This window comes from Haliotis rufescens, unplaced genomic scaffold, assembly GCF_023055435.1.
Source record: "Haliotis rufescens isolate VD_foot unplaced genomic scaffold, xgHalRufe1.0.p SCAF_16, whole genome shotgun sequence".
Lineage (NCBI taxonomy): Eukaryota > Metazoa > Mollusca > Gastropoda > Lepetellida > Haliotidae > Haliotis > Haliotis rufescens.
The window spans coordinates 2,410,894-2,423,481 of NW_025963846.1; the positions used below are offsets into that span (position 1 = coordinate 2,410,894).

Here is a 12,588-nt window from a genome sequence, read left to right on the forward strand (position 1 = left end):
ATAATTATCTGAAAACACTAAAATCCAATCTCATTAAAATCAGAACTCAGTTCTCGCTGCCGCTAAACAAAGATCTGAGGACATCCAATTACGGGTCACGTCAGGACGACCTTTCGCGAACTTTGACCGACGACTGAAATGACATGAGCCAAGTCGACATCAGCCAATTAGAAAGCAGCTTTCACGAGCTTTACGGCACTCGTTGCAACCTTGCGAATTCCATTTCTGTCTATGCTTGAAAAATATATTGACACAGTTCTCGATTAATATTTTGAAAACTGAACAAACGAACATTCCGGAAGACTAATATATGGTTGAGAGTGTATGGCAAGCGCACGTACTGTGCAACGCCTCCTCCGTTCAAATGTTTATCCCACGGAACCGAGAGATAGACGATAATTTTGACGGAATCAGTCGTACGGGCCGTAACTGTCGTTCGGAATACCCCGTATCAAAGTTTTCCAGGTTGCATTGATTAGAAAACACATTCCGACTGTCACTTTCATGATCTGGTAAGCGACGCTTTGATTGGTCGGATGAAAGGTCGTTCTGACGTGACCCATAATGAGAAGTCCTCAAATCTTTGTTTAGCGGCAGTGAGAACATAGATCTGATTTTAATGAGATTGCACTAAAATCAAAACATGTGGCCCAGTTGTATCCTGCACAGGAATGGGAGAGTTTGGACCTCCTGACTTGGTTCATCCATAAACTTCACCAAGCTGGAGAAAATGATTCAAAGGCCACAACCTAAGATCTGATTTTAATGACATTGATAGCAAAATATGCGGTGGACCAGCCAGCTAGTAGTTGTCAGTAATGTGAGAGGGTTTAACAGGTTTATAATAATTATTATTTAACAGGTAAAAATTAATTTTTACCCCCATTTTTTAAAACTTTTTTCATCCTTCAACTGCAAGGTAAAAATAAATAAATAGATACATTGTCCTAAATTATATGAACATACCCTACTGGTAGACAGAAAACAGGTGTGAGTGCATGTGTTTGTGTCTGCTTGCACTAGTCAGGACTTATGCAGGTTTATAGTGCTAGCCCACTGAGATACTATGTCGCAGTTTAACTGACTCCCAGCAGACCAGTCCTTGTTTTAGCCCCTTAATGCCGAGCGCCAGACAGGGTAACAACAAGTACCATCTTTTAACGTCTTTTTATATGACGCGGCTGGGGATCGAATCCCGGACGCTCAACCACTAGACCACGGAGGCGGTCCACAGTAAGTCCTTGTGTGACGGTGTCAGCTGTTCACTCTGTGTGATGTGGCTGCCAGATGGGGCAAGGACAAACACTTTGGTATAGATATTGGGATCACCTTGTATGCTTTGGTTTGTTTGTTTGTTTGTTTAACGCCGCACTCAGCAATATTCCAGCTATATGACGGTGGTCTGTAAATAATCGAGTCTGGACCCGACAATCCAGTGATTGACATCATGAGCATCGATCAACGCCATTGGGATTGATGACATGCATCAACCAAGTCAGCGAGCCTGACCACCCGATCCTGTTAGTCGCCTCTTACGACAAGCTTAGACGCCTTTTACGGCAAGCATGGGTTGCTGAAGACCTATCCTACCCCGGATTTTCACGGGCCTCTTGTATGCATGGCCCCCACAGGTTACAGAAGTATCTCTGTGAATCTTCAACACAGCTACATGTGTCTACCAGTTACCAATTATTGAGTGAGTGAGTGAGTTGGGTGTAACACCCCTTCGAACAGTACTCCATTTCAATCACATCACAGCATGTCAGCTTAATGTTGGAGGAAAGCCCGAAGTGATGCAGGTTTTAGACATTTACCACTTTCGTGAAACCCACGAGCACGGGAATTGTGCTGACAAACCTTAAAACATAATCGGGGCGAACCGGGAATGGAACCCACGATCATAGGTGTGCCCAAGGGATGCAACTCTGCACAGCAAATTGCAGTGCCTTAGACGACTTGGCCACCTGTACCCCCATCAAATTATTGAAAATATATAGTCTTTAGTACACTGCCGAACTCCGTATCACAAAGTTGCATCAGCCACTTCTACTTCTAAATATCAGATACTGAACAAAATCAGTTAGGGATCATGCATATTTTGGGAGATTTCACAATTTCATAAAAATATCCATCAAAATATTCATCATCCCTAACTGATTAAGTTCAGCATATGTCTACTCTACTTACAACACAAATCCTTGAGCAAGTTTTTGGTCAGTTAATTAGTACAATAATTAATTAGATAGACATATGCAGGGTACATAAAGAATACACTGTTGAAATATCTATCCTATCAGTTAGGATTAAGGAATTTTTATGATTATTCATGCAAAATTCCTACTCCAGACTATGTCAGGATGAACAAGACATCTCAGACAACAACTCTACACTTTCATGTCTACATGGCAGGCACTATGTAGAAGGATACTGATAACGTACTATGATTGTGGCCTGCCTGTTGTTTGTAGATAGCAAATATATAGATGCTATCATCATTCTGTTATGATTATGATTTGTCAAATGAATAAAATGAATGTTTAAAAATATTTCTTCGGTGTGTTGAGTGCATAAGATATTGAAAACGTCATATCTAGTGGTGGGGGAGGGGCTTGGGTTGATTTTTTGTAACAAAAATAATCAGGCCCAGGACAATTACGAAAGTAGTGCCCTAGTTCTGGAGCTCACATGATTACATATTATTAGCCTGAAAAAAGGAGATGATTATTTTTAATCCTGCACGTCAGTCATTTCTATCACCAATAACAAGGATATTTTTCAAATTTTCAGCATATAATGGGTGAGTATGGTTTTACACCGCTTTTAGCAATATTCGAGCAATATCACAGCGGGGGACACCAGAAATGGGCTTCACACATTGTACCCATGTCGGGAATCGAATCCGGGTCTTCGGCGTGACGAGCGAACGCTTTAACCACTAGGCTACCCGACCGCCCCTTCTGCGTATTATGAAGCATACACTGTTATCCATAGAAAGACATGCTTAAGTGCATGTCGAATATTTCCAAACTGAATAAACTAGTCCTCATTAAATCATGTCTTTAAACTTATTAGTTGCAGACATTAAAAATATATCCCATCTCCATAGGCAACAATAAATTGGTAATTAGGCTTTCAACCAAATTAGAAATGTAATATGAAGCCAAGGCATTTAATTGTATGTACACGTTTCTTTTTTAACCATGCTGTTTAATGCATGTGTGTACATTAACTGTTGATAAATATCATCTGATAAATAATTTAATATGGCCTGATACGAAAAGATCAATCAAGGACAAAATTCAAAATACTGCAGAAATATTAGCTCTTGTGACCTACTGGACCAAGACAGACAATTCTCATCATTCTGCACATATCCGTAACTGTAAACACCCTACACACACCTATGTGTGGCATCTCATTTCCAACAATCTTTTTGATCTGCATTGATTCAGGATGTCATAACACTTGTCATCCACAAGAGTTTCATATTCCTGCCCCTTGCACTTTCAAAGATTCTGAAAAATATATCTGTCTAAAAAAGGATGTTTGTTTCAATTTGTATCAAAAATTATATTTTTCAGACTGGAGGTCTTAAAATATTCAAAGTTATTTCAAACTGTGTTTATAAAGTAACTAACATTCGTGTAAAGTGTGGACATATATACAGAGATCTTGAGATGACAAAAAACAAAACAAACATTTTTTTATCTAAAATGGCCAAAGTTGGAAGCCAACAACATTTAGTCTCTTGTTTTTTGTGTGTTTTGTGTTTCCTATCAACAGAAGTATTGACATATTATATTAATTGATCAATTTTAATATAATATTTTTGAAAGAGTCATCTATACTTGGACATGCATACCATGTTCATTGATGTTCATTGATATTCATTGATATTCATTGATGTTCACTGATGTTCATTGGTCCAGAATTGAAAGATGAGAATTATGATGCAATGGATCAGGCAATGGATAAAGAGGCGATGATATAACTTCACTTACACCTTTGAACATTTGTGTTAAAGACATTTATTTCATCTCAGAATAGCAACATAGTTCTGAAAGAAACAAATTGGTTTCCAGTGTCAAAAAGTTGTCAAATAATATAAAAAGACCAATGAAAGAACTTTGTTTAGGAATAAAACAAATTGCAGGTTGCATGATGAGAAAATAATCAAAGTACAGCAATTCACAACCAAGTTGAGTGTCATAAATCACTTGATACATAGAACACATAAATAGGATATTGAAATAAACAAAATGGAAATGCAATTATTTTAATCAGACACTTAAAATTCTAAATCTCTAAATCAATGGAAACAGTTTAGTCTAAAAAAAGAAGTGCAATAAAAAAACAAACCTAAAGACAATTTACAGTCAATGGTGATCGATCTTTCCCAAACGGAACAGATATCGCATGGAAATCAAGGTATGTCCAGTGTCAGAGACACTGGGAAACAACACATAGGAAGATTCTAACAAGTGGTATGAATAAGGCAATAAGGTCATGCCCTTCAGTCTCAGAGGGTGGAGGCAGTATCATATCATGGTCATATGATACTATGAACAAGATAAGTCTGTACCTCGGTTTCACAGCAGTCTTTCAGAGAAAACAGCAAATCAGTGCATGACGGCACCTGCTCAGCATTTGTCCTTCAACTATCCAAGAACAGATTTTGCCACGCCAGCAACTTATTCCTGTAGTGTGTGGAGGGCTACCAGTAACATTTGTCCTTCAACTATCCAAGAACAGATGCAGCCAAACCAGCATTTATTCCTGTAGTGTGTGGAGGACTACCAGTAACTTTTGTCCTTCAACTATCCAAGAACAGATGCAGCCAAACCAACATTTATTCCTGTAGTCTGTTGAGGGCTACCAGTAACATTTGTCCTTCAAATATCCAAGAACAGATGTAGCCACACCAACATTTATTCCTGTAGTGTGTGGAGGACTACCAGTAACATTTGTCCTTCAAATATCCAAGAACAGATTTTGCCACGCCAGCATTTATTCCTGTAGTGTGTTGAGGGCTACCAGTAACATTTGTCCTTCAACTATCCAAGAACAGATTTTGCCACGCCATCATTTATTCTGTAGTGTGTGGAGGGCTACCAGTAACATTTGTCCTTCAACTATCCAAGAACAGATTTTGCCACGCCATCATTTATTCTGTAGTGTGTGGAGGGCTACCAGTAACATTTGTCCTTCAACTATCCAAGAACAGATTTTGCCACGCCATCATTTATTCTGTAGTGTGTGGAGGGCTACCAGTAACATTTGTCCTTCAACTATCCAAGAACAGATTTTGCCTCGCCAGCATTTATTCCTGTAGTGTGTGGAGGACTACCAGTAACATTTGTCCTTCAACTTTCCAAGAACAGATTTTGCCACGCCATCATTTATTCTGTAGTGTGTGAGAAAGGCTGCCATTAACACACTGAACACAGTCAATGACTTGAGAAACACTTACTTCTGATCGCATCAGATGATTCTTTTGTGACCAACTTTGGCTGACTCTTCTGTAACCAACATCAGCAGATTCTTCAACCAACACCTACTGATTCTTCTCCAACCAACACCTACTGATTTTTCTTCAACCAACACCTGCTGATTCTTCTCCAACCATCACCTGCTGGTTCGTCTTCAACCAACACCTACTGATTCGTCTCCAACCAACACCTACTGATTCTTCTTCAACCAACACCTGCTGGTTCTTCTTCAACCAACACCTACTGATTCTTCTTCAACCAAAAACTACTGATTCTTCTCCAACCAACACCTGCTGGATCTTTTTCAACCAACACCTGCTGATTCTTCTTCAACCAACACCTGCTGATTCTTCTTCAACTAACACCTGCTGATTCTTCTTCAACCAACACCTACTGATTCTTCTTCAACCAACACCTACTGATTCTTCTTCAACCAACACCTGCTGGTTCTTCTTCAACCAACACCTACTGATTCTTCTCCAACCAACACCTACTGATTCTTCTCCAACCAACACCTGCTGGTTCTTCTTCAACCAACACCTGCTGGTTCTTCTTCAACCAACACCTACTGATTCCTCTTCAACCAACACCTGCTGGTTCTTCTGTTTATATCAGACTAAACAGGATCTCAGTCACATCTTCCTAAACCACTTTTTACACTTTAACCAATCTTCTAAACATGGCCAAGTCAGTCTCACCTTTTTATTCCAAACACAACAGTTTCTCCCTCACTTCTACACTCAACTGATGAGTATCCATCTCTACTTGCCATCATCAGGTTACACTTCCACAACAAACACTCTGTCTCAACGAACACTGGAAGCTCCCCTCCACCTCGTCCTGTGAACACTCCTCCGAAGCCATCTTGCACCTCTTCACATGCCATGTACTTTGTCAAGCGCACACTCTAGCTTGTTCCAGGGAACTGTCTTGTCTTGTAGGGCTCATCACTTGTCTGGGCTGGAGAATGCTACTTCAGGTGGGTGGGCGTCAGCACAATCATCATCGAAGATATCTTCAAAATCTGAAAAACACTGAGTGAAATAAGAAACTGAATAGCGTATCTGATGAGCAATGAGTATAATACATGATGAATCTTAAAAAAACATGACATCCTGTTCAGAAAAGGACAGCTTTATTTAAGAGTGGTTGGTTGGTTGGTTGGTTTGTTGTTTAACGCCTCACTCAGCAATATTCCAGCTATATGATGGCGGTCTGTAAATAATTGAGTCTGGACAGGGCAGTCCAGTGATTGATATCATGAGTATCAATCCACGCAATTGGGATCGATGACATGCATCAACCAAGTCAGCGAGCCTGACCACCCGATCCCGTTAGTCGCCTCTTACGACAAGCATAGTCTCCTTTTACGGCAAGCATGGGTTGCTGAAGACCTATTCTACTCCTGATATCTTCACGGGTCATATAAAAGTGGAGTGTACTTAAAAAGACATTGTCATATACTTGTTACAACTGCTGCTCAATAAACTGTGTTTGTGTTTATAGTCTAGTTGGTATTTCCACTATCCAAAGTGTGCAGTGAGGTCATCTTATTGTTGATAGTCATTTGGAGACATAAATGCGAAGTTAATTAATGTAAAGATTTACAGTACTTAGTCATTTAGTTTTGTTTGTCTTTCTCTCTCTCTCTTTTAATAAAATACTCAATCTCATGCAAATCAGATCTTAGTTCTTGCTACCGCTAAACAAACATCTGAGAACATCATAGTACAGGTTAGAATGACCTTTTGTGAACTTTGACCAAATGAAATGGCTAACAAGAAGTCGACATTGGCCAATCAGAAACAGCTGTCTTGGGCAACACAGCACTGGCGACATCCATTTCAGAATACGCTTTGAAAAATATTTTGACAAAGCTCTCGATTTAAAATCAACATGTCTAACAGATGGCTGAGATTGTATGGAAGTACATGCTGTGCAAAGTCCTTCTGTTCAAGTGTTTATCCCATTGACATGAGAGAGATAGGCAACGACTTTGATGGATTCAGTCATACAAACCATAATTGTCCTTCGGAATACCCCGCGTTAACCTTTTTGAGGTTGATTAGAAAACACATTCCTGCTGTCGCTTTGATTGGTTGGATGAGAGGTCGTTCTGACATGACCCTGGTGGTATGTCCTAAAATATCTTTGTTTTGTAGTAGGAGAACTACGATCTGATTTCATTGAGATTGTAAAATATTGAAACAACACATTTTTTATCCAGATATGCAGGATATCATGAAAACAACATGGGTGTAAAACTAAGAAAATGTTCCTTGAATGCCTTGAGACAGTGACCAATAACAGTTTGTCTAAAAAAAGGATCTCAGTCCCTAAGGCCACTCTCCTACCCAGAGTTCTATGTGGCCGGCAGCCAGCCAGCATAGTACCTCTGCCACAGGCCAGCGCCATGTGACGATTCGTCACATCTTTCACAGTCCATTCAAGATAGTGAATATGCCTTTCATCCGTTTCATGTTTGAAAAGTCTACACATTTTCATAAACAAACGTCAAAGAATGTTTAAGGTTCATTAAGAAAGTATCATAATACGTGAAAATCTATTTGTTTTTGCGTAGTTATCCTTTGTTTACATTGGTTGTACGGCTCCACGTGCTGTCATCGAAGCCCAACGGAGAGCTGGCGATACGGCCACTTTGATGCATAAATATATATTGCCATGCAACTCACTGTCGCAGTTGTAGTAGCATATCTATATAATTATGCAAAACAATATGTCAAGCGCCCCCAAATACTTGCATTAGTCCGTTCTACACTGATTTCTGAAAAAGCGTGTTTGTTTACAAACAAGAGAAAAGTCCGGTCACGTGATATGCAAATTAGCCTGTGGCAGTGGTGTTATGCTGAGTCACCACTGCGCCGGAGTGTGTCCCTAAGGCCTGTGTGCTACACTGTTAGATTCTTGTAAGCATGTTTGTATACCCGGGGTATGCAATGAATTATGTATACATTTGAGGGTCAGAAAAACAGTACATCTAGATAAGACTAGTGTAGATCCGGGGTAGAATAGGTCTTCAGGAACCCATGCTTGCCATAAAAAGCAACTATGCTTGTCGTAAAAGGCGACTAATGGGATCGGGTGGTCAGGCCCGCTGACTTGGTTGATGCATGTCATTGATCCCAATTGCCTGGATCGATGCTCATGATGTCAATCACAGGACTGTCTGGTCCAGACTCGATTATTTACAGACCGCCATCATATAGCTGGAATATTGCTGAGTGCGGCGTAAAACAACAATCAAACAAGCAAACAAATATCTACATAAGGGACAATGTGGCAGGCGAGGGGCCCCAGATGACCTTGCTCAAACAACAGCCATACTATTTGAAAACTAGAAAAAGGAGTAAAAACATATGTCTCCCCCCACTCCCCTAACCCCCATTCATTCGTTTACTTCACGTTAAACCCCATCTCTTCATTCCCACCCTCCATTACTAAATAACAGAGACAAAAATAGAACTCCTAGAAATTTCAAACAACTAATGGGCACCACTTCAGTGCTGGGTTAATGTGTATACAAAGTTTCGCGAAAAAATATTAAACAGTTTCCGAGTTATGGTCCGGAAACCAAGCTTACCCCCATTCAGAGTCTATGTTCAAGTTATCTCCATGGAAACGAGAAAAAATAAAAATGTCAAAAATCTCTAAATAGCAAAAGGCACCACTTCAGTGCTGGGTTAATGTGTATACAAAGTTTCGCGAAAAAATATTAAACGGTTTCCGAGTTATGGTCAGGAAACAAAGCTTACCCCCATTCAGAGCCTATGTTCAACTTATCTCCATGGAAACGAGAAAAAATAAAAATGTCAAAAATCTCTAAATAGCAAAAGGCACCACTTCAGTGCTGGGTTAATGTGTATACAAAGTTTCGCGAAAAAATATTAAACGGTTTCTGAGTTATGGTCCGGAAACGGTGGGAACGCTGACGCCGACGCCGATGCCGACGGGAACCGTGCCAAAAACAATATGTCTCCCTCCATTCTGGGGGAGACATAATGACTACAATATTTGGTGCATTTATGCAGGTATAAAAGTTGTCCGGTTTGAACACTGCATCCTCTAACCCCATAAATGTAAAAACATATTAAGTCAATAATTATAAATAAAATATGTCAACAACAACTTCAAAGACTGCTTGTTTAATGATTAACACAAAAAACATTAACCTTAGACAACCGCTAATCAGGAAACAGTGGTATGGAAACATAAAAGCAAAGAAAAATTGCTAGGTTATAGGGCTGGGATGAGTCCAAATTTACTACTCAAGTACCCACCCCCCTATTACCCGACCCTACCCCGGTACCCACTGCAGGTCTCAAGAGATACAAAATGTCCAATTGGGATTTTTTTACCACAGCATTTGCAAAATGTGTTTAGATGCATGTATAAAACGATCTGGTCATGCATACACTGAAGTTGACTTACGTTATATCTTTATTCAACCATATGAAAAGTCAGAAGGAATGGGTGCATAGTCAGAACATTAGTGACTTGTAGTGTAGTGTGAGTTCCAGATAATTTTTGTCATTAAACAATATATCATGTGACTTACCACAGGTCGGGGTAGTCCTGTGGGTCCCCGGGTCCTACTCAGTACCCACCCGTCCCAGGTACCCGAGTTACCCGTCCCAGCCCTACTAGGTTAGCCAATCAAATGCCAGGGAAACACTTACAATTTATTTCTTGGTGAAAACTTGGTAATGCTAGGTTTGCACCACTTTCGTAGCTATGCTACAGCCTAGGGCACAACATACCCATGTAGGGAATCAAACCAATGACTTTTATGTGATGATCAAACACTGGGACCGCTGGACTACCCTCTTGTCCTCTGAGAGGAAGTCGAGTGAAGAATTGGGTGGAGTGAGTGAGTGAGTGAGTGAGTGAGTGAGTGAGTGAGTGAGTGAGTGAGTGAGTGAGTTGGGTTTAACTTCTCTTTGGACAGTATTTCAGTTCCATCACCACATGTTAGCTTGATGTGGAAGGGAAGAACAAAGTGAACCAGGCCCAGGGCCCACTTGCACAAAGCAATCTTAGCGCTAAGATGATTAATAACTCCCATACTATAACATAGGCTTACAAAAGTCGTGCTAAGATTGTTTTGTACATGTGGGCCCTGGATGTTTACAACTTTGGTGACACCCATTCAAACTGAACAGTGCTGACAAACTAAGAACCAACACCAAACCAATTCTGGGATTCAAAACCATGTTGACAGTCCCCAGCCTCCATCCTGTAATTCTGCACTACATTCAAAACTTCAGCAATCAAAGTCAGGAGATTCTCCTCAGCAAGAACCTCGACGATCATGGCCCTTTTATGAAATCCAAGCATCTTACTCTAAATTCTCTCTTTTTCATCCAATATCCTTTGCAAAGCTGAATGGCATACAGGAAATCTTATGCTAATAAAGATTTACAAAAACTAGAAATCAATTTTCATTAATCAGTGAAACGCAGCTGCAAAATTAAAGAACACAAAAAACAACTTAATTACACAAGTCCCACAGCACATCTTATCTTGATTGAAAAAAAATAATTCAGTTTTTTTGCAAATTCTACCACAAATAACTAGTTGAATTATTTTAATCCTTCAGCAACTTGCCACAGAAACTGAAAGCCAAATTCTTCCAGATTGTAGCAGGACTATCAGAGGAAGCTAATATCTTTGCCTTGCCAACTGCTGGACTAAATAAATCTCTTGTTAATCAAGATCTGATTCTAATACTCTCCTCCTCATGGTTATATCTATTACTAAGATTCCTAGCACTGTGATCAGACAAGGGACTGGGCCTAGTTTCACAAAGCGATCTTAGCACTACGACTGTCGTAAGTTTGTGTTAAAGTATCGAAGTTACAATCATCTTAGCGCTAAGATCTCTTTGTGGAATGGGGCCCCGAAAACTGCCTTCATTCATAGGATATAGATAGCATTGTGTGTGATAATATACCATATTCTTCAGGTCTCATTTTGTTTAACCTCATATTGTGATCCCATATTGTGTGATCCCGTATTGTGTGACCCGATATTGTGTGATCCCATATAGTGCGATCCTGTATAGTGTGATCCCATATCGTGTGATCCTATAGTGTGATCCTGGATAGTGTGATCCCATATTGTGTGATCCTATATAGTGTGATCCTATATAGTGTGATCCTATAGTGTGATCCTGTATAGTGTGATCCTATATAGTGTGATCCTATATTGTGTGATCCTATATAGTGTGATCCTGTATAGTGTGATCCCATATTGTGTGATCCAATGTTGTGTGACCTGATATTGTGTGATACTATATTATGTGATCCTATAGTGTGATCCTGTATAGTGTGATCCTATATAGTGTGATCCCATATTATGTGATCCTATAGTGTGATCCTGTATAGTGTGATCCTATATAGTGTGATCCCATATTGTGTGATCCTATAGTGTGATCCTGTATAGTGTGATCCAATATAGTGTGATCCCATATTGTGTGATCCTATAGTGTGATCCTGTATAGTGTGATCCTGTATAGTATGATCCAATATAGTGTGATCCTATATAGTGTGATCCAATATAGTGTGATCCTATATAGTGTGATCCAATATAGTGTGATCCTATATAGTGTGATCCAATATAGTGTGATCCTATATAGTGTGATCCTAAATACATGTATTGTGATCCCATACAGTGTCTGAAATGAAATAAATTGCCAGGCTGCCATCAAGATCCACAAACTATAGAAGCTGCAGGCCCTGACTAAACTTTTCGGACCCTCATTTCAAATACTGCAGCTTGTTGTGACAAATAAATCAACACGTAAATTTACTGCAGGCCATAAAGACCCATACAAATTTGAAACAAAAGGCCTGACACAGGCAGGCGCTTATTTGGAACCCATATGGTGTGATCCCATATTGTGTGATGCCATGATCTGTGATCTCATGTGGTGGGATACAGAAGATAGTAGGTCAAACAGCGATTTATTGAATAACGCACAAACACTGAATGCGGTATTTCTAATTAACGATTTAGTAAAGTGGGATGGGCATGAAACTATTCTGGAATATAATTTTGTCAAGGGTTACCACATGCATCA

General features: G+C 39.8%; 1 protein-coding gene across 2 annotated transcripts in view; it reads right to left on the reverse strand.

The window, feature by feature from the left end:
* Positions 1-1,894: 1,894 nt before the first annotated feature.
* The window catches only part of LOC124144884, a 126,163-nt gene continuing 115,469 nt past the window's right edge, over positions 1,895-12,588 (reverse strand). The window contains exon 2 of one of the 2 annotated variants that reach the window (XM_046514498.2): positions 1,895-6,513. In XM_046514498.2, the coding sequence (XP_046370454.2) occupies positions 6,437-6,513 (77 nt within the window). In that variant the 3' untranslated portion in view covers positions 1,895-6,436. Of the gene's footprint in view, positions 6,524-12,588 lie in introns of both variants that reach the window. The other variant, XM_046514499.2, reaches the window with a different exon arrangement.